General features: G+C 41.0%; 1 protein-coding gene across 1 annotated transcript; it reads left to right on the plus strand.

Annotated features, from left to right (window-relative positions):
• Positions 1–5,528: 5,528 nt before the first annotated feature.
• On the plus strand, positions 5,529–18,633 carry LOC141116456 (toll-like receptor 1). Its single transcript, XM_073608800.1, has 2 exons — positions 5,529–5,746; positions 14,185–18,633. Exon 2 carries the CDS (start codon positions 14,256–14,258, stop codon positions 16,701–16,703), a length of 2,448 nt encoding a protein of 815 aa, XP_073464901.1. The 5' UTR covers positions 5,529–5,746; positions 14,185–14,255; the 3' UTR covers positions 16,704–18,633.
• Positions 18,634–19,262: the final 629 nt, after the last annotated feature.

Raw genomic sequence — 19,262 nt, forward strand, 5'->3', positions numbered from 1 at the left:
ATAGAAAAGGGGGGCTATGGAAAAGAACATCACTATGGAGAAGGCAAACAAATGAAAGAAACAATGTTATAGAGAGGGGGAGACCTAGAATATGAGTGGTGCTGTGGAGAGGAGAGGCAGAAATCAGTAACAATATGAAGAGGGGAGGTGTAATAGATGAGCGATGTTTTGGTGAGAAGAGACAGAAGAGAGAGAGAGATAAGTGATGCTATGGAGAGGGAAGGGGGAGATACACAATACTATGGAGATTGAAGATTAGAGGTAGAAGTGGCAGTGTACTAAGGAGAGATGAGGGAAAGCAATAAAGTTCTGGAGATGCAAGATGAGGAGATGAGTGGTGCTATGGACAAAGAAGGTGGAGAAGATGTGAAGCACTATGATCACAGAAGATGAGGGAGCTGAGAAACCCTACAGTGAAGGAAGGAAGAGGGGAGCTAAGCCCACCAGGGTCCAGTTTTAATTAAAATATTCATTATTTGGGGGTTTTGGATCATTTATAATTGTTTTTAAAATAGGCAGATAAGTTTTCAGATTCCTTTTTTCACATCAGTGATTCAAAGTACTGAAGTCAGATAAGCTGTCAATGTAAACAGACAGATCACTAGGACTGCTCTCCACACCAACATGTACTAGATGTAAAAGAGACCATTAAATACATATGCTATGGCGGTGCCCCAGATTACATGTGTATTGGAAGGGGGTGATAGATATGCTGAGTGCGGTGTTTGGGGTGTCAATTCCATTGGACCCTAGACACTGCATTTTGAATTTGCTGGATGAATTGGAATGGGACCCTCATGTCAGAGAAGCCCTCACCAGGGCCCTTTTTGTGGCCCGTAAAATGATCATGGTGCACTGGAAGTCTGAGATGCCTCCTTCAGTTAAGGAATGGGTTACTGCACTAGGCAATACACTGAGAATGGAAAAAATTATATACCAACACAGGGGTTGTTCACGAAAATTTTAAAAACTTTGGGAGCCATGGCTTGGTACTTCTGGGCTTTCCCCGGATGACTTGGTCATGGACAGATTATTGAGCCTTAACAGTGGCTGAAGGCATTTTGTACCCTGCGTTAGCTTTAAACTGTGCTTGACAGCCCAGCCTGTTGTGGACAGTGGGTGGGGAACGCTGCGGAACTAGACATTGGTTGGTGATGAGGACTATATTAATATAAACATTCAAATGTATTATGTTATATCTTCACCTTTTCTGGAAACGTACCTATGTATTTTGTATATGTTACCTGAAGATCTTTGGACTGTATGTACTTGTTTTTCAATAAAAACTTTTTTTGGGATAAAAAAAAAAAAAAAAACAGACAGATCCCCATTCTGACAGAGGAGGAGAGACAGATCTGCTGTTCCTAGTGATTAGGAACAGAGATCTCTCTCCTCCTCCAGTCAGTCCCTTCCCCCCACAGTTAAAAACACCTCCCAGGGAACACATTTAACCCCTTCCCTGCCAGTGACATTTACACAGTAATCAGTGCATTTGTATAGCACAGATCGCTGTATAAATGTCAGTGGTCCCAAAAATCTGTCAAAATTGTCCGATCTGTTCTACGCAATGTCGCAGTCCTGCTAAAAATCGCAGATCACTGCAATTACTAGTAAGAAAAATAAAATAATAAAAATGCCATAAATCTATCCCCTATTTTGTAGACGCTCTAACTTTTGCGCAAACTAATTAATGTACGCTAAGTGCGATTTTCTTTACCAAAAATATGTAGAAGAATAAATATTGGCCTAAACTGATGAAGACATTTTTTCGTTTCTTGGATATTTATTAAAAGCAAAAAGTAAAAAATATTGTTTTTTTTTTTTCAAAATTGTGGCTCTTTTTTTGTTTATAGCACAAAAAATAAAAACCACAGAAGTGATCAAATACCACCAAAAGAAAGCTCTATTTGTGGGAAAAAAATTTTGTTTGGATACAACGTTGCAGGACCACGCAATTGTCAGTTAAAGCAACGTAGTGCAGTATCGCAAAAAATAATGATTAAAGTTCATTATTTCTATTATTACATTGTTATATAAAATGAAATAGTTCAAATCACCATAATGCAGAATCAGTGGGAGCCCTGAGCGTGTCATTTTCCACTGTCACCTGCCTTCAGATGCAGATTGTCACTTGCCGCGTCACCTGCCATCAGATGTGGATTGACATTCGCCACGTCACCTGCCACACATTGCGGATTGTCACTTGCCACGACACCTGCCACACATAACGGATTGTCACTTGCCACAACGTCACCTGCCACACATTATTGATTGTCACTTGCCACAACGTCACCTGCCACACATTATGGATTGTCACTTGCCACATCACCTGCCACAATTTGCGGATTGCAACTTGCCATGACATCACCTGTCACACATTGAGGATCTCTACTTGCCACGTCACCTGCCACATGTAGCGGATTGTCACTTGCCACGACTTCACCTGCCACACATTGCGTATTGTCACTTGCTGTGTCCCATAGTGAAGGCAGGCAGCAGAGAGATGATGTAATCTCTCTGAGCTCGTGGCTGCTCAGTGAAGGTGGAACTACAGTGATGCAGGGCAGGCAGTGAGAGATTAAATCAGCTCTCTGCTCCCCCGCCCGCCGGCCCGCTGATGGGCCTGCGATTTTTATTGTGACTGCGACATTATGGCGGACACATCAGACAATTTTGACACTATTTTGGGACTATTGTCATTTATACAGCGATCAGTGTTATAAAAATTCACTGATTACTGTGTAAATGACACTGGCAGGGAAGGGGTTAAACACTAGGGGGCGATCAAGCGGTTAAGTGTGTCCTAGGGAGTGATCCTAACTGTGGGGGGGATGGGCTACTACTCACATGACAGCGATCACTGCTCCCGATGACAGGGAGCAGTGATCTCTGTCATGTCACTAGGCAGAACGGGGAAATGCCTTGTTTACATAGGCATCTCCCCATTCTGTGGCTCCGTGACACGATCGTCGGGAAACTGGCGGAAATCGGGTCCGAGGGTCCCGCAGGAAACGGTCACGCTGTACACGGCGGGAGCGCACCGCCGGCCCGACCAATTAAAGGGGACGTACAGGTACACCTATTTGCCCACCGCTGCCATTGTGCCGACGTATATTGGCGTGCAGCGGTCGGCAAGTGGTTAATATGACAAATAATACAATTCTAACACCGACACCAGAAAACCATAAACAATATAAAGTGACAAATAAACATGAAAGTGCAGCAACCCAAATAACAACCTAACTATGTACAAATGGAGGGAGAACACATGAGCAGGGCAAGGTCAGGACAGGGACAGGAAACAAGGGACTTTGCAAACAATTCATTGCAAAGTCCCTCTTTGCCATGAAAATGAACTTAATCCCATAAAAAACATTTCCACTGCATTTGTGAAAAAGGCTTCAGGGTGCCCAATAAAGTCCAGCAAGCACCTGGAGTGTCTCCTACAGTTGATTCAGCGGGGGGATTGGGGCACCACCAGTGCAGAGTTTGCTCAGGAATGGCAGCAGGCAGGTGTGAGTGCATCTGCACGCACAGTGAAGCAAAGACTTTTGGCGGATGGCCTGGTGTCAAGAAGGGCAGCAAAGAAGCCACTTATCTCCAGGAAAAACATCAGGGGACATAATGATATTCTACAAAAAGTAGGACTGCTGAGAACTCGGGTAAAGTAATTTTCTCTGATAAATCCCCTTTGCGATTGTATGGGGCATCCGAAAAAAAATCTTGTCATGTGTGGGGTTGCTTCTCAGCCAAGGGAGTGGGCTCACTCACAATTTTGTCTAAGAACACAGCCATGAACAATGTATGGTACAAAAACACCCTCTGAGAGCAACTTCTCCCAACCATCCAAGAACAGTTTGGTGAAGAACAATGCCTTTTCCAGCATGATGAAGCACCTTGCCATATGGCAAACGTGATAACTAAGTGGCTTGAGGAACAAAACATCAAAATTTTGGTTCCATGGCCATGAACCTCCCCAGACCTTAATCCCATTGAGAACTTGTGGTTAATCCTCAGGAGGCAGGCGAACAAAAACCCCCCCCATAAATTTTGACAAACTTTAAGCATTGATTATACAAGAATGGGCTACCATCAGTCAGAATGTGGCCCAGAAGTTGATTGACAGAATGCCCGGGCGAATTGCAGAGGTCTTTAAAAAAAAAGGTCAACTCTGCAAATATTGACTCTTTGCAAAAACTTAATGTAATTGTCAATAAAAGCCTTTGACACTTATGAAATGCTTGTAATTATACTTCAGTATATCATAGTAACATCTGACAAAAAGATCTAAAAACACTGACTTTGAAAATTTATATTTGTGTCAATCTCAAAACTTTTGGACATGACTGTAGTATGAGTGGGGCCTTACTGTTTTGAAAAAAAGCTGCTTAATATTATATTTTTGATTTGGGTCTAATACTTCTTTAACCACTTTCGGACTGCCCACCGTCGTTATACGTCGGTACTTTAAAGAGGAGTATACTTCTTATCACAGCAGCTAGCTGCCATAACCCCGGTATCCTCTTCTTCAGTGGGCGGTCCGTTTCAAGATAAAAGTGGTCTCAGCAGCAGATTTGACCAGAGCCATCGGCAGCGGCGGAGGCGATCGGATGTTCTCCCCTGTGTGACATCGAGACGAGTGAGGGGAAGATGGCCCCCACCCGTCTCCATATCATTGCAGGGCGGAAGCGACGTCAAAACGTCACTTTCACCCATAGCTCTTAAAGGGCCATTTTTTTAAAATAGCATTTTAGTGTATATATGAGATATGAGGTCTTTTTGACCCCAGATCTCATATTTAAGAGGTCCTGTCATGTTCTTTTTCTATTACAAGGGGTGTTTACATCCCTTGTAATAGGAATAAAAGTGACACATTTTTTTTTTAAACAACAGTGTAAAAATAAAAAATAAAAGGAAAAATAAATAAGAAAAAAAATTTTTTAAATGCGCAGAAGCGAACGCATACGTGAGAAGCGCCGGCATATGAAAACGGTGTTCAAACCACACATGTGAGGTATCGCCGCGATCGGTAGAGCGAGAGCAATAATTCTAGCCCTAGATCTCCTCTGTAACTCAAAAAATGCAACTTGTAGACTTTTTTAAACTTTGCCTATGGAGATTTTTAAGGGTAAAAGTTTGTCGCCATTCCACGAGTGGGCGCAATTTTGAAGCATGACATGTTGGGTATCAGTTTACTAGGCGTAACATTATCTTTCACAATATAAAAAAAAAAAATGGGCTAACTTTACTGTTGTCTTATTTTTTAATTCAAAAAAGTGTATTTTTTCCCAAAAAAGTGCGCTTGTAAGACCACTGCTGCAAATACGGTGTGACAGAAAGTATTGCAACAACCACCATTTGATTCTCTAGGGTGTTAGAAAAAAAAAAAGTATAATGTTTGAGGGTTCTAAGGAATTTTCTAGCAAAAAAACCTGTTTTTAACTTGTAAACAACAAATCTCAGAAAAAGGCTCGGTCCTTAAGTGGTTAATTCTTTTGTTATGATAGAACAATACATGTTTAGCACTCTCCTTGCCCAAAGAGAAGTTTGTTTTCGATTTTGATCAGTTGAATGCTTCCTTTCACTTAAAGAAGAAGAAGCGGTGAGATCAGGCTGAATCACACAGAAAGACATTTGGAGGGCAGAACGTTTTATACAAGACTGTACTTCCTGCTCTGCCAGTCGCACTGGATCTGCCCGAGAGCTTCACCATGGCTCCCTGCTGACAGCCCAATAACAAACTTGTGTAAGTATTGCTGCTGTCTTAACTGCTCTTAGGCATCCCCCCTAAAAGTGTTAAAGTGCGCTTTTAGATTTCGTTGTTCCAAAATCAGCGAGCTCCCCGTGGATATTTACAGGTGTTCAGGCTGATATAATATAACCAGGAAAAGATAAGGACTTCTAATCCTTGCTGTGTAAAAGGAAACCTGCAGTCTGACAAGCTGTTATTGGTGACATCTCTTTTACTCCTGGTCCAACCTTTCATAGATCATCCCCCTGACAAGCAGATTATATTTATTCGTTATAAACCCGAGGCTTCTATCATACACTGGACTGGAACCTTAACTGCAACAAAATGAAAAATATAAAGGATCTGCGCTATTTTTTATTATTATTATTATATTGGATTTATATAGTGCCAACAGTTTGTGCAGCGCTTAACAAAATGAAGGCAGACATTATAGTTACATTACAATTTGGTACAAGAGGAATCAGAGGCCCTGCTCTTTAGAGCGTACAATCTAGGTGGGAGGGTCAATTGATACAAAAGGTAATAGGTGTGGGGGATGAGCTGATGGAGGAAGTAAAACAGTGTATGAGTTAGAAGCAGGATAGGCTTTTTTAAAGAGAAGGGTTTTCAGGGATCGTCTAAAGATGGATAGATTATAGGACAGTCAGACAGATTGGGGTAGGGGGTTCTAAAGGATGGGAGAAGCTCTGGAGAAATCCTGGAGGCGAGCATGGGAGGAGGTGACAAGGGAGCTAGAGAGCAGGAGGTCTTGTGATGACCGAAGAGAGCGGCTTGGTTGGTATTTTGAGGCAGAGTTGTGGATGCCTTTGTAAATTATTGTTATTAATTTGACTTTTATTCGTTGGGTGAGTGGAAACCAGTGCAGGAATTGGCAGAGAGGGGTGGAGGACACTGAACGGTTGGTAAGGTGGATGAGTCTTTCAGCAGCATTCATTCATTTATAATCTTCCATGCTTTCTGTTATGTCCTAACAAAGCCTATTCCAAGCTCTGATTATTTTCTTATACCAAAGCAGAGCTGAAACATTCACGGGTAAGAAAGATGCTCATATTTCTTTAAAGTATGTTGATTCATTTTGGTTGTAGTTCCTCTTTCAGTTCCCTTTGTGCTGAGAGTGCATACAGCATGAAAACCTAGGCACTTCACAAGTTCACAGCGATAGTCCTTCAGCTCCCGTGACATATATATTTGTTATTTCTAATTGCACCGAATTGGATTAGAATATAATATTTGGAGGTGTTATTTGAGTCCCTGGGGTCCTATGTTATTATGATGTTGTTTTCCTTTTATGTTTGTAAACCACGATTTTAATCTTATTCAATTAAAATTTCAAATATTTTTTATTCTATGCGTGTGCCTATAAAGCCCAATTTTGCAATGCCAAAATCTTTTCCTACTAATATCGGGATGCTGGCATATTATTACTAGTGCATCCACAGTGTCACCCTGTGAGGATACACGTTAAATTCCATAATTTTTTGACATTCCCGTGACATATAGTCTTCATAGGGAAATTAGGCGACCTCTGAAAACAGGATGTAAAGCTGAACCCTAGGTGGATAGAAAATACACTAATGCATTATGTCAGTGGCGTCGCTAGGGGGTGGCTTTTGGGGCTATAGCCCCGAGTCTCTGCAGGGGTCCCCAAGGGGAGGGGGGGCTCTCTGGGCACCCTGATGTAAGTGGGGCTCTCTGGGGACCCTGATGTTAAGGGGGCTCTCTGGGGACCCTGATGTAAGTGGGGGGCTCTCTGGGGATATACACACACACGCGTATATTATATACCTGTGTATGCCCATCCAAGTGTATGACTTTCTTTACTACGCTGCTATGGGCTCTAGCCCCAGATCTTTTGTAGACCTAGCAAAGCCTCTGCATTATTTTTTTTTTCTTTTCTGAATCATGCTTACCTAGGTAAAGCTGCATCTGTCCAGGGCCGGTACGGGGGGGGTTTGGGCGGAAGGAGTGGATGCCCTGGGCAGAACCATTTACTGTAGGAAGGGAGCGCAGATGAAGTGCTGGCAGTGTACTGCTAAAAACTTTCTGGGCAACTGTGACTACCTTCTGCGCCATAATACTGCAGAGCTGCCTGCAACGATGATCCCTGTCAGGCGGAGCCGCAGAGTAATCTCCACCCGTGGCAATACATTAACCCACTTTATGCTGCATATTACAAATACCATTAGTAATTAACCACTTGCCGACCCGCCGCAGTACATATACTGCGACAGGGATGCAGCTACAGGAACCACAGCATACCCATACATCGCTGCCTGTTTCGGGTGCATGCCCTCACCCGTCAACTCCCCTGTGATTTGACACAGTGAGAATTTGTCAGCAGATCCCAGCCTATGATTCACAGCCAGGATCTGCTGATCGGCTGTGTCCAATCACAGCCCAGAGAGGGAATGGTTGATTTGTTTTTTCTCCCTACACTGATCGCCACCATTGCTAGTATATAAAAAAAATATTCCAGTGTATATTCCATCATTTAGTAGACATTATAACTTTCACACAAACCACTTAGTATACACTTATTTTATTTTTTTAACAAAGACATGTAGCAGAATACAGTTTGGCCTAATTTTATGATGAAACATTTTTTATTTTTTTTATTGGGTATGTTATAGCAGAACGTAAAGAAAAATGTTCTTTTTTTGTTTATATAATAAAAAAATTTAAAAAAACACAGTGGTGTGCAGATATCACCAAAAGAAAGCTCTTTGTGTGAAAAAAAATAATATAAATGTAGTTTGTGTACAGCAGTGCATGACCACGCAATTACCAGTTAAATTAGAGCAGTTCTAAAATGGACTGGTCATGAAGGGGGTAAAATCTTCCAGAGCTCAAGTAGTTAATCAACCCCCCCCCCCCCCCCACACACACACACACACACACACACCCCCCAATGAGTTTATCACTCCAGCCAGTTCACATGAGGATCATAGACACTGCCATCATTGTTGGGGGTTATTACATAAGATAGCACTATTGCTGGGGATTATTGTTGCAGACACTGACACGAATGCTGTGGGTTATTATTGCGTAAAATTGGCTGCTGATTCTTAAACTGGCACCAATGCTGGGGATCGAATTGTAGAAACTGGCATTGATGCTGGGGGTTATTATTGCTGCTGCTGACACCAATGCTGTGGATTGTTATTTTGTAAATTGGCACTGATGCTGGCGGTTAATATTATGGAGATTGCATGTATTCTGAGAGTTGTTATTTTCCAAACTGGCACGGATACTGGGGGGATATAATTGCAGAAACTGGGACTGATGCTGGTGGTCATTATTATCGGCTTGCCAGCCATATCACATGTACGGTTGCTCCACTGCATGGATCATGTACCAGGTACGTAATCCATCAATCCCAGGTAGAGGGCACACTCGCGTGCCACCGTTGACCTGGCTGTGCTGTGATGATACACAGCAGATGCTGATCAGTGGGTGCCGCCCAATAGATGACCACTGGCACCCACTGATTTGTTGGGAAGAGCTCTGTCCTGTCAGCGGGGAAGCTAAGCTGCGTTATTATTTCACAGCACTTTAAGTACCTCTAAGAAAATACATATATTTAAAATGTGGGAGTGAACTCTGTTTCTATTGAATTATATCTGATTTAATTTGTATTGTTTTAAGCATTTTCCTGTTTTGAATTGACACTGACTCTTTCTTTATAGGGGGGGTACAGTTTGCCATCTTTGCCCTGTGCACCGGATGACAATGTCGGCGCTGCATCTGTCCCCCGCCGCCTCTAAGACTGAGAAACAATTGATCAAACATCACCAATCGCTCTGTTCTCATGACTCCCTGAGCAGAGAGCTAGTGACCAGTGGCGACCCGTTATGCAGGGTGCAGGGATAACGCCCCCCTATCCATGTGTCTGGCCCCCTATTCTACATGAGGGGTGCCGGACGCATGAATTCCAATGGGTTTTTTTTTTTTTTTTGTAGCACATGATTAGAGCACGAGGCTCTAATAGGCTTCAAAAAGTTGTGTGACAATAGCAAATTAATATTCTCTTCCTGGCCGATCTTGAGACCCGTTTCCTGATTGGCCGAAAGGAGAAGCGATCATATTGGCCTAGGAGGAGGAGGAGGGAGGAGATACATAAAAATAATACATTAAAATTTACTTAAAATTAAAATAAAAAAAAATTAATTAATTGTGTCTATAAACACAAACAGCCCGGCTCGGGAAAATTCCTGCACGAATGGCTTACTATGGGGGCAAGAAAAATGATATGTGAATAGGGGCAGATGGCGCTACCTAAATTGGATAAGTGAAATTGTGTGTTAGCTACAAAGCTATATATCCTGTGTACTCTCCTCAAAGCGGGCTATACAGTGCATTTGTTCAAACAAATAATAAAAATATAAATGTATTTAAAGTATACTTAAAAAATGTGTGTATATGTGCCCAATGGGATTAATATCCCATACCTATAAGTGCAGACAAATCAAACAAAAGAAATATATATATATATAAAACAAGTATGCAAACAATTCATCAGTGGTGGTGACACCAAATTATAAATACTAAGTGTAACAATAACACAGCCCCCCTAATGATCTATAAGGGGTTAACGTAGGCCAAATCCTCCTTCCAACTGTTATACTAGCTGGAAATGACTATATAATCAGTCCACCGCCAGTGCCGTATATTGATTGAGTATTCACACTATATCTCCGCTGTGCACAATATATAAAGCTGGTGAGGCAAACCCAGCCCTCTTCTTCACCATGAAAACAGACAATTGTAAATTATGACAGCATATAAAACCAAAATATGCCAAAAATATATCAAACGTGCCAAAAAATTAAAATTAAAAAAAAAATATACAAAATGATTAGTGAAGTAATAAAAGTCAGTGTTGTGAAAGTCCTAATTAGCAATCAGTTCATTCAGGAGTTCCTGCGTAGAGTGACTTTAGTGATGGCAACAATAAATCTTCAGTGACTTAGGTGCTCCCCTTCAAGGGTCCCCACTCACCAACTCCCCGCACCCCTGCAGGGGTAATAGGTATGTAGTATCACCGGTGTTGTCTTGAAATCCAATGGAGTTGTTCCTAAAGGACTTCTGCTCCGGGTGTGGGTGTCCTTCACGATTAGATTTTTTCCTCATACAAAAGAACAGGGCTCCCATAGTGTGATACCGTATAAGTTTATTAAAAAATATGCTAGGTACAATGACCAAAAAAAATTAAAAAGTAAATAAAAATAAATTAAAGATTAAAACCAGTTAACCACTCCAAAAGGAGTGTAGGTCCCATCAGGGTTTACTTCCTCTTGAAGGCATGGTTTTTAATTTGAAAACCTGTTTGGTTTGAGTGATTTAGAAACTACTAAAGCTATTGGACCACCACCGCAGGAAACTAGCCTTTTCAGAAGGTTAGTTAGGGCTGCCTGCATATATCTCTCTGGTCTGTGTTCCTTAAAATGTGACCTTCATAAAACTAAAGCAGGGTATACACAGTCCAAAAATTGGCAGGTTCAGCAGAAGCCACCTGTTCAAAGGAAGCTGATACAATGACAGGCTTCTGTCAAGCAGCCCTGCTGTAATGGGGTGTACACACGGTCGGACTTTTCGGCTACAAAAGTCCGACGGACGCAGACGGACCAAATCCTGCGGACAATCCGATCGTGTGTGTGCTTCCACGGAATTTCAGAGGATTTTTCCAGTCGCAAATCTGACAGACTTTAGATTTGGAACTTCCTTCAAAATTTTACGTCGTAACTCTGCCGGACCCAGAAATCCGCTCATCTGTATGCTAGTCCGACGGACAAAAACCGACGCTAGGGCAGCTATTGGCTACTGGCTATCAACTTCCTTATTTTAGTCCAGTGTACGTCATCACGTACGAATCCGCCAGACTTTGGTGTGATCGTGTGTAGGCAAGTCCAGTCGTTAGAAAGTCCACCAAAAGTCTGTCGAAAGTCTGTCAGACAGGCTGTCGGACTTTTGTAGCTGAAAAGTCCGACCGTGTGTACGCCCCATAAAGCCAGCATTCCATCAGCGATTGCAGCCAATGGCTGCAGTGCTGCTCTGTGTATTCTAAGTGGGGGGGGGGGGTCCTAGTTGTCAGGATACAATAGCACAGGATACATCACTTGTGTTGATGTGGAGATCTGTGAGTTTTTTTTTCATTCAACCCGCTGGCTGAACAAAAAAAAAAACCTCAAAGTGTATACCCAGCTTTAATTTCATGACCCTTTATGTGAGCCAGTGACATCTAAATCATATCTTGTAGACCAGACCAAACAAGTCTTTGCTTTTCACTTTCAACAGCTGACTTAATTTTTTTCTGAAGGAGCCTGGAGCTCCTCTTTTAGCTGACAGTGCCCATGGAAAAATATAGCATTGCATTATAACATTGATCTGGACACTGAAACGCAGAGGAAGCTGGACATGGGCTTTAAAACTGGGTAGGTACAGAGATAATGACCTGTCCTTTGCCCCAGCGTGACAGCACTTGAAGGCGTGTCACATGCGCTTACCAAGAAATACAAGACTTCTCTCTGGATTCAGGCTGGCATAGGAGTGAGTAGATGATATGCGCCCTTTACTGTGCCCTGTCTAGGTTATAATAAACTGAAACAAGATTATAATTCGAATTCTTAACAGGTTCTCAATCTTTGTATACATTTCCCTATATTTTTTCTTTTGCGTACACATGTATGCATGTGAGTACTACATTACCATCATATACTGCTTAAAGTGGTTGTAAAGTCTCAAGGTTTTTTACCTTCATGCATTCTATGCATAAAGGTAAAAACCTTTTTTGTGCAGCAGCCCCCCCTCCCCCAGTCCCTATAATACTTACCTGAGCCCTATTTCGATCTAACAATGTGCACGAAAGCAGCGGCTCTCCAACTGTCAATCACAGAAAGTGAACCAATGAGGAGAGAGCATGGGCGAGACCGAGACACACAGAGCAGTGGCTCCAGAGTGAGCCTGCTTGGGTGCCCCCATAGCGCAGGAAGGGGCTAGGAGCGCCACAAGGGGACCCAAGAAGAGGAGGACCAGGGCTGCTCTGTGCAAACTCACTGCACAGAGCAGGTAAGTGTAACATATTTGTTATTATTATTTTTTTAATCTGCCTTTAATCTCGTTACAGAAAAATGAAAAAGTGAACTAACACCGTACACCCTCCCCACCCGCCAGTTCTTGCTATACTTACCTCTGGGGATGCTGAGCTGTCAGTGTCCCCACAGCCACTTCGGCGGTCTTGGGATTTGAAATCCCTGCTCTTCTCTACTCTGTGCTTCACTTCTGAGGCAGACCAGATCGATTCTGATTGGTCAGCATCTGCACAATGATTCGCCCTTAGCCATCAAGGAAGCGCTGCACAGAGAAGAGGGGGAAGAATGGGGATTTTAAATACCTGTAGCAGCTGTATGGGCACTGACAGTTCAGCTTCCCCAGAGGTCAGTACAGCATTATTTTGTAAGGTGAACTAAAGCCTAGCACACACGGGCCAAATCTCTCTCAGAAAATTCAATAGAAACCGGCCGACATTCCGCCCATGTGTACTGACCGCCGGCCACACGCGATCGGGGGCACGAGAGGCAGAACAGGGACGTGTGTGTGTGCGTAAACACACAAATCCCTGTTCTGTGAGGAGAGGAGATGCAGATCGTGAGTTCCTAATAGCTAGGTACCACAATCTGTCATCCCCTCTAGTCAGTCCCCTCCCCCTACAGTTAGAACACACACAGGGAACACACTTAGCCCCTTGATTGCCCCCTAGTGTTAACCCCTTCCCTGCCAGTGACATTTATACAGTAATCAGTGCATTTTTATAGCACTGATCACTGTATAATTGTCAATCGTCCCAAAATTGTGTCAAAAGTGTCCGATGTGTCCCCCATAATGTCGCAGTCCTGATAAAAATCTCAGATCGCCGCCATTACTAGTAAAAAAAATAAAAATAATAAAAATGCCATAAATCTATCCCCTATTTTGTAGATGCTATAACTTTTGCGCAAATCAATCAATATATGCTTATTGCGATTTTTATTACCAAAAATATGTAGAAGAATATATATCGGCCTAAACTGAGAAAAAAGTTAGCTTTTTAAAAAAAAAAATGGGGATATTTATTATTGCAAAAAGTACAAAATATTGTGTTTTTTCAAAATTGTTGCTCTTTTTTTTGTTTATAGTGCAAAAAATAAAAACCGCAGAGATGATCAAATACCACCAAAAGAAAGCTCTATTTGTGGGAAAAAAAGGACGTCAATTTTGTTTGGGTACAGCATCGCACAACCACGCAATTGTCAGTTAAAGTGACGCAGTGCCGTATCGCAAGAAATGGCTTGGTCATTGAGTGGCCAAATCTTCCGGGGCTGAAGTGGTTAATATTTAAGCGCCAATTATTTCAAACAGTTATTTACTGTAATTAATTATATTTCTCTACTTTGTAGGTGAAAACCTGCAGTCTACCATGAATGTTTAATCTCTCTAGAATTTGAGCTCTGAAAAGACGGATGTAGCAATGGCTGAATTTATCCTGTTACTTACCACCATTGCCTCTGTGCTCATTGTTGCACATTGTATAGAACACCAACTTATTAAGGATCAGGAACTTGTTACTAACTACTCATACAACTCACTGGTTTCTTTCCCTAACAATGTGTCTGTAGAGACAACTGTGCTGGATCTGTCACATAATAATATCACAAAGCTTGAAACAACCGACCTCAACTATCTCTTGCGTCTCAAAGTTCTCAATATTTCAAATAATCTACTCGCTGAACTGAACAAAGAAATATTTGACTCCAACAAACGCTTGGAACATTTGGATTTATCCTACAACAAGCTTGAGAATGTCTCTTGCACATTTCCAGACAACCTTCGATATTTGGACATTTCATACAATAATTTCACAACATTGTCTGTGTGTAAAGGTTTGGGAAATCTGTTAAAACTGGAGTACTTAGGGTTTGGTGCACAGCAAATACTGCAATCAGATATTGAAGCAATCTCTCCACTAAAACTCCAACATGTGTTCCTCAATTTGGATACTCTAACCCATTACCAAAATGGCAGCTTACTAATGCTGAATACAGATTACCTTCACCTTGCCTCTCTGTCTATGAAAAAGGATATTTTCAGTTTACTTTTTGATGTCGTGAATGTATCTGAATCTTTGGAACTGTCCAACTGTGCCTATGTCCTTTATATAGAAAATAGTCATTTAACAGCAATAGCTGATAATTCCAGAGTCATCAATTTCACTATGAATGGCCTTTCTCTACCATGGGATTTACTTACCTCCATTCTTCAGGTTATATGGCATTCATCTGTTAAGACATTCAAATTGTCAGAATTTACAGTGCAAGGGGTAATTAATAAACTTCAATTTGACTATTCCAACTCTTCCATGACAGAGGTTCACTTGAACAATATTCAAAGTAAAGTGTTTTTTTTTAACCAGACTATATTGTACAGATTGTTTTCTGAAATGAACATTAAAACCCTGATCATAACTTCAGCCAATTTTCTCTTCATGGAGTGTCCTTTAAAACCTAGCAACTTCCAATTCTTGGATTTTTCCAGTAATGCTATGCCGGATGATGTCTTTCAAAACTGTGAAACGCTGATTAATCTGAAAACTTTGATAATGGCAGACAATAAACTGCAAAGACTTGCCAAAGTCAGCTCCATGACCAACAAAATGATATCCTTGCAGCATATTGACGTTAGCAGGAACCAGCTTGATTACAAGGAAGAGGAATGCAGCTGGTCGCAGAGTATAACAAAGATGAATTTGACTTTATGTTCTTTGACCAATTCTGTTTTTAAATGTTTGCCAAAGAATATTACCTGGCTGGATTTGGGTAAAAATGACATAACATTTGTGCCATTGGACATAACTTATTTTGAAAAATTAGAATACCTTAACCTTGAGTTCAATCGATTCTTTGATCTACCAGACTGCACATTTTTCCCCCATCTAATAGTGCTCCAGGTTGATCACAATCAAATTCCTTATCCAACCACTGAATTCATTCACAAATGTAACAATGTTTCCAGGATAAACATGGAGGGCAACCCATTCCATTGTTTTTGTGAGATAAGAACATTCATTGGTGAAGTGAAGAAATCCCCTGGAAAAATGATTAACTGGCCAGAAAAATATGTTTGTGAACACCCGGACAACCTTCGCGGGGTCATGTTGGCTGACTTTTACATGCCTGAAATATACTGTAACATCTATATACTGGTCCCAGTTATAGTTGTGCCAATAATCTTTGCCCTTGTTCTGTTGTTTATTATATGCAAATATTGTGATGTTCCATGGTACTTTAAAATGATTTGGCAGTGGACACAGACAAAGCACAGGACTAGGACATCGAAAAGTCACTACTGGGAACTCGGGAGAGATTTTGACTTCCATGCTTTTGTTTCTTATAGTGAACACGATGCATCTTGGGTTAAGGAAATAATGTTGCCAAGTATAGAGAAGATGGACAACTCGATACGGATCTGTCAGCACGAGAGAAATTTCTTGCCGGGAAGACCCATTGTTGAAAACATTATTAATTGCATTGAGAAGAGCTACAAATCCATCTTTGTTTTATCTCCTCATTTTGTTCAGAGTGAGTGGTGTCATTATGAACTCTATTTCGCTCATCAACAACTGTTTACTGAAAAGACAGACAACCTCATTTTAATTCTGCTGGAACAAATCCCTCAGTACATCATCCCTTCAAAGTACTCGAGGCTGAAATCACTTATGGCAAAAAGAACATATCTGGAATGGCCAAAGGAGAAAAGCAAGCATGGTCTTTTCTGGGCTAATGTCAGAGCAGCTATAAGCATCAACTTGTCGGATCTGCATCATGAAATTTCACAGAATGATTCCCAGGCTCTCCTACATGATCAGGAAGATAATGAAGATGATCAGGCAGCTGTCTCTGCTGGGAGAACACAGTCATAATTGCTAGCGGCTATAGCCACTAGTAATAATCCCATACAATAATTCAGCAAGCTGGTTGTACCCAAGTTGATCAATGGATCAACTTTGATTCAGCTTGCCCACAGATGGTTTGAATTTCAGCCGGTCCCTGCTGAACTGGCCGAGATTAGAAAACAATCTATGGGCGGCTTAAAGGGTATAACTGTGAAAAAATGATATGTTAAGCTCCTGAACTGCAAACTGTGGTTGCTGTTGGTTTTTGGATCTTGTGATATTGGATGGAACTTTGGATTTCAAGGACATTTATTTTTCAGTATATTTGCATATACTTTTGATGTATTGGTTGAGGAAATAGAAAGAAAGGGATTCCTCTTGGGGTAGGACTTTAATGGCACTTGGATAAGGTCACAAAACAATAGAATAGAAAAAGGTCACAATTTATTGAAAAATACAAAGATAAAACCATAGGTCATGGAGTGTACATATCAACCATAACTGATACTGCAAATAGTTGAAGTAGATGGTGAGTAAAATTGATCCTTCACCCGAAGCGTTTCGGAGTCTACAAGAGATACTCCTTCCTCAGGGGTTAATAGGATACAGAGACTCTATGAAATAAGTACAAACAGTCAATGCCTATACATATCATTCACAGATACTATTACAACATGAGAGGTCTATTACATACAAAACTTACAGTTGCAGCAATCAGACGCTTGTAGCGCATTCCATAGAATTAAAAAACAGCATAGAAAGCAACACAGTGGCCACAGGAAATCACCATTACCCTACAGGGACCCAGTATAAGAAAAAGATGTAAATATAAAGCCCAAAAATCTATTTTATATCTATTTTATTTTATTTTTATATCCACATCGTTTTCTTACGCGTCGGGTGAAGGATCAGTTTTACTCACCATCTACTTCAATTATTTGCAGTATCAGTTATGGTTGATATGTACACTCCATGACCTATGGTTTTATCTTTGTATTTTTCAATAAATTTTGACCTTTTTCTATTCTATTGTTTTGTGACCTTATCTAAGTGTCGTTAAAGTTCTACCCCAAGGGGAATCCCTTTCTTTCTATATCCTTATATTTGGATGTTGGCACTGTGAAACAATCACTGCTACCTCTTTATGGTCGAGGAAATAATACATATCGGTGGTTTATGAAGAATATTGGATATGTAAAAAGTGGCACTTTGGGAGTGTATATGTACTAGCACATAATTAGTAAATAAATAATATTGATTTTTGAGTTAACAGGAATAGGGAAGTAGCACTGCTCTGGTTTTAAAAAAAAAGGATGTAAGTATAGCTGTCACAGACCATGGAATTGCTATGGAGCATATTACCAAAAAGGTCTAGTGCTGTCTGATTTCATAATAATTTATGCAGGCAGCGGTAGGATTTGCTACTGAGTAGGGCTCACATGTTCTGTATATATAATTCATACTCCAGTGTCAAAACTTAATATAAGAAATAAGTATATTGCAGTATTACTCTTGTAGAATACAAAGATCTCAGTAGTTGGGTTGTCCATGAAAGAATTCTCCAGTCAAGAGAGTTAAAAACCCCAACGTTAATATCAAAGACATATTACACTATGACAGTGCACCACACCACCCCACTACAACCGTTGCCACTTACACAGTGTTCAGATTAGCACTATATATTTTACTTTTTAGCAAGATAAGTATTCTGATCATCCATTTAGGTTTTCTAGCCAATGGAAGGTCCTAAGGCCACATCATCTTGCAGTGTTCAGTATCTGGTAAATTCCTTAACCAGGAGCTCTAACACTATGTGATCCTGCAGTCCTGTCCAAACCCTGCTATGGGAAAATTCTGGATATTTTCGAAGTTATTACAAAAGGTAGTCTGCTGACAGTATGTTTCCTGTGCGCCATTCATATACTTTGGGCCATTAAAAACCTTTTTTTTGTATTCACTTCTCTGGCATCACTGTGATTCTTTATGTAACATAAAACACAAACATAGCAGGGAAAAACATTTAAGGGTACCTAGAGCATAAACAGGGAATATTTAAAAAAACAGTGGATGTGACATGCATAAAACATTAACAGTAGGTAAATCTTCTTGGTGTATATGTTTTGCATTACAGCAATTGATTCATATTCAGTGAATGTTTGGTGAATGTCAGTTTCACTGCTTTATAAATGTTCATATACATTAATATGTTCATAGCCGCTGTCCACAAGGTTTAGGAGTGTGTCTATGGGAATATTTGTACCAGCAAGGTCCATAAAGACATGGATGAGCGAATATGGGGGTGGAGGAACTTGACCTGCCTGCACAGAGTCCTGACCTCCACCCGATAAAACACCTTTGGGATGAATTAGAGCAGAGACTGCGAGCCAGGTTTTCTAGTCCAACATCAGTGTCTGACCTCACAAATGCGCTTCTGGAAGAATGGCCAAACATTCCCATAGACACACTCCTAAACCTTGTGGACAGCCTTCCCAGAAGAGTTGAAGCTGTTATAGCTGCAAAGGGTGGGCCAACTCAGTATTGAACCCTACAGACTAAGACAGGGATGCCATTAAACTTCATGTGTGT

Source organism: Aquarana catesbeiana, linkage group LG01, assembly GCF_042186555.1.
Source record: "Aquarana catesbeiana isolate 2022-GZ linkage group LG01, ASM4218655v1, whole genome shotgun sequence".
Lineage (NCBI taxonomy): Eukaryota > Metazoa > Chordata > Amphibia > Anura > Ranidae > Aquarana > Aquarana catesbeiana.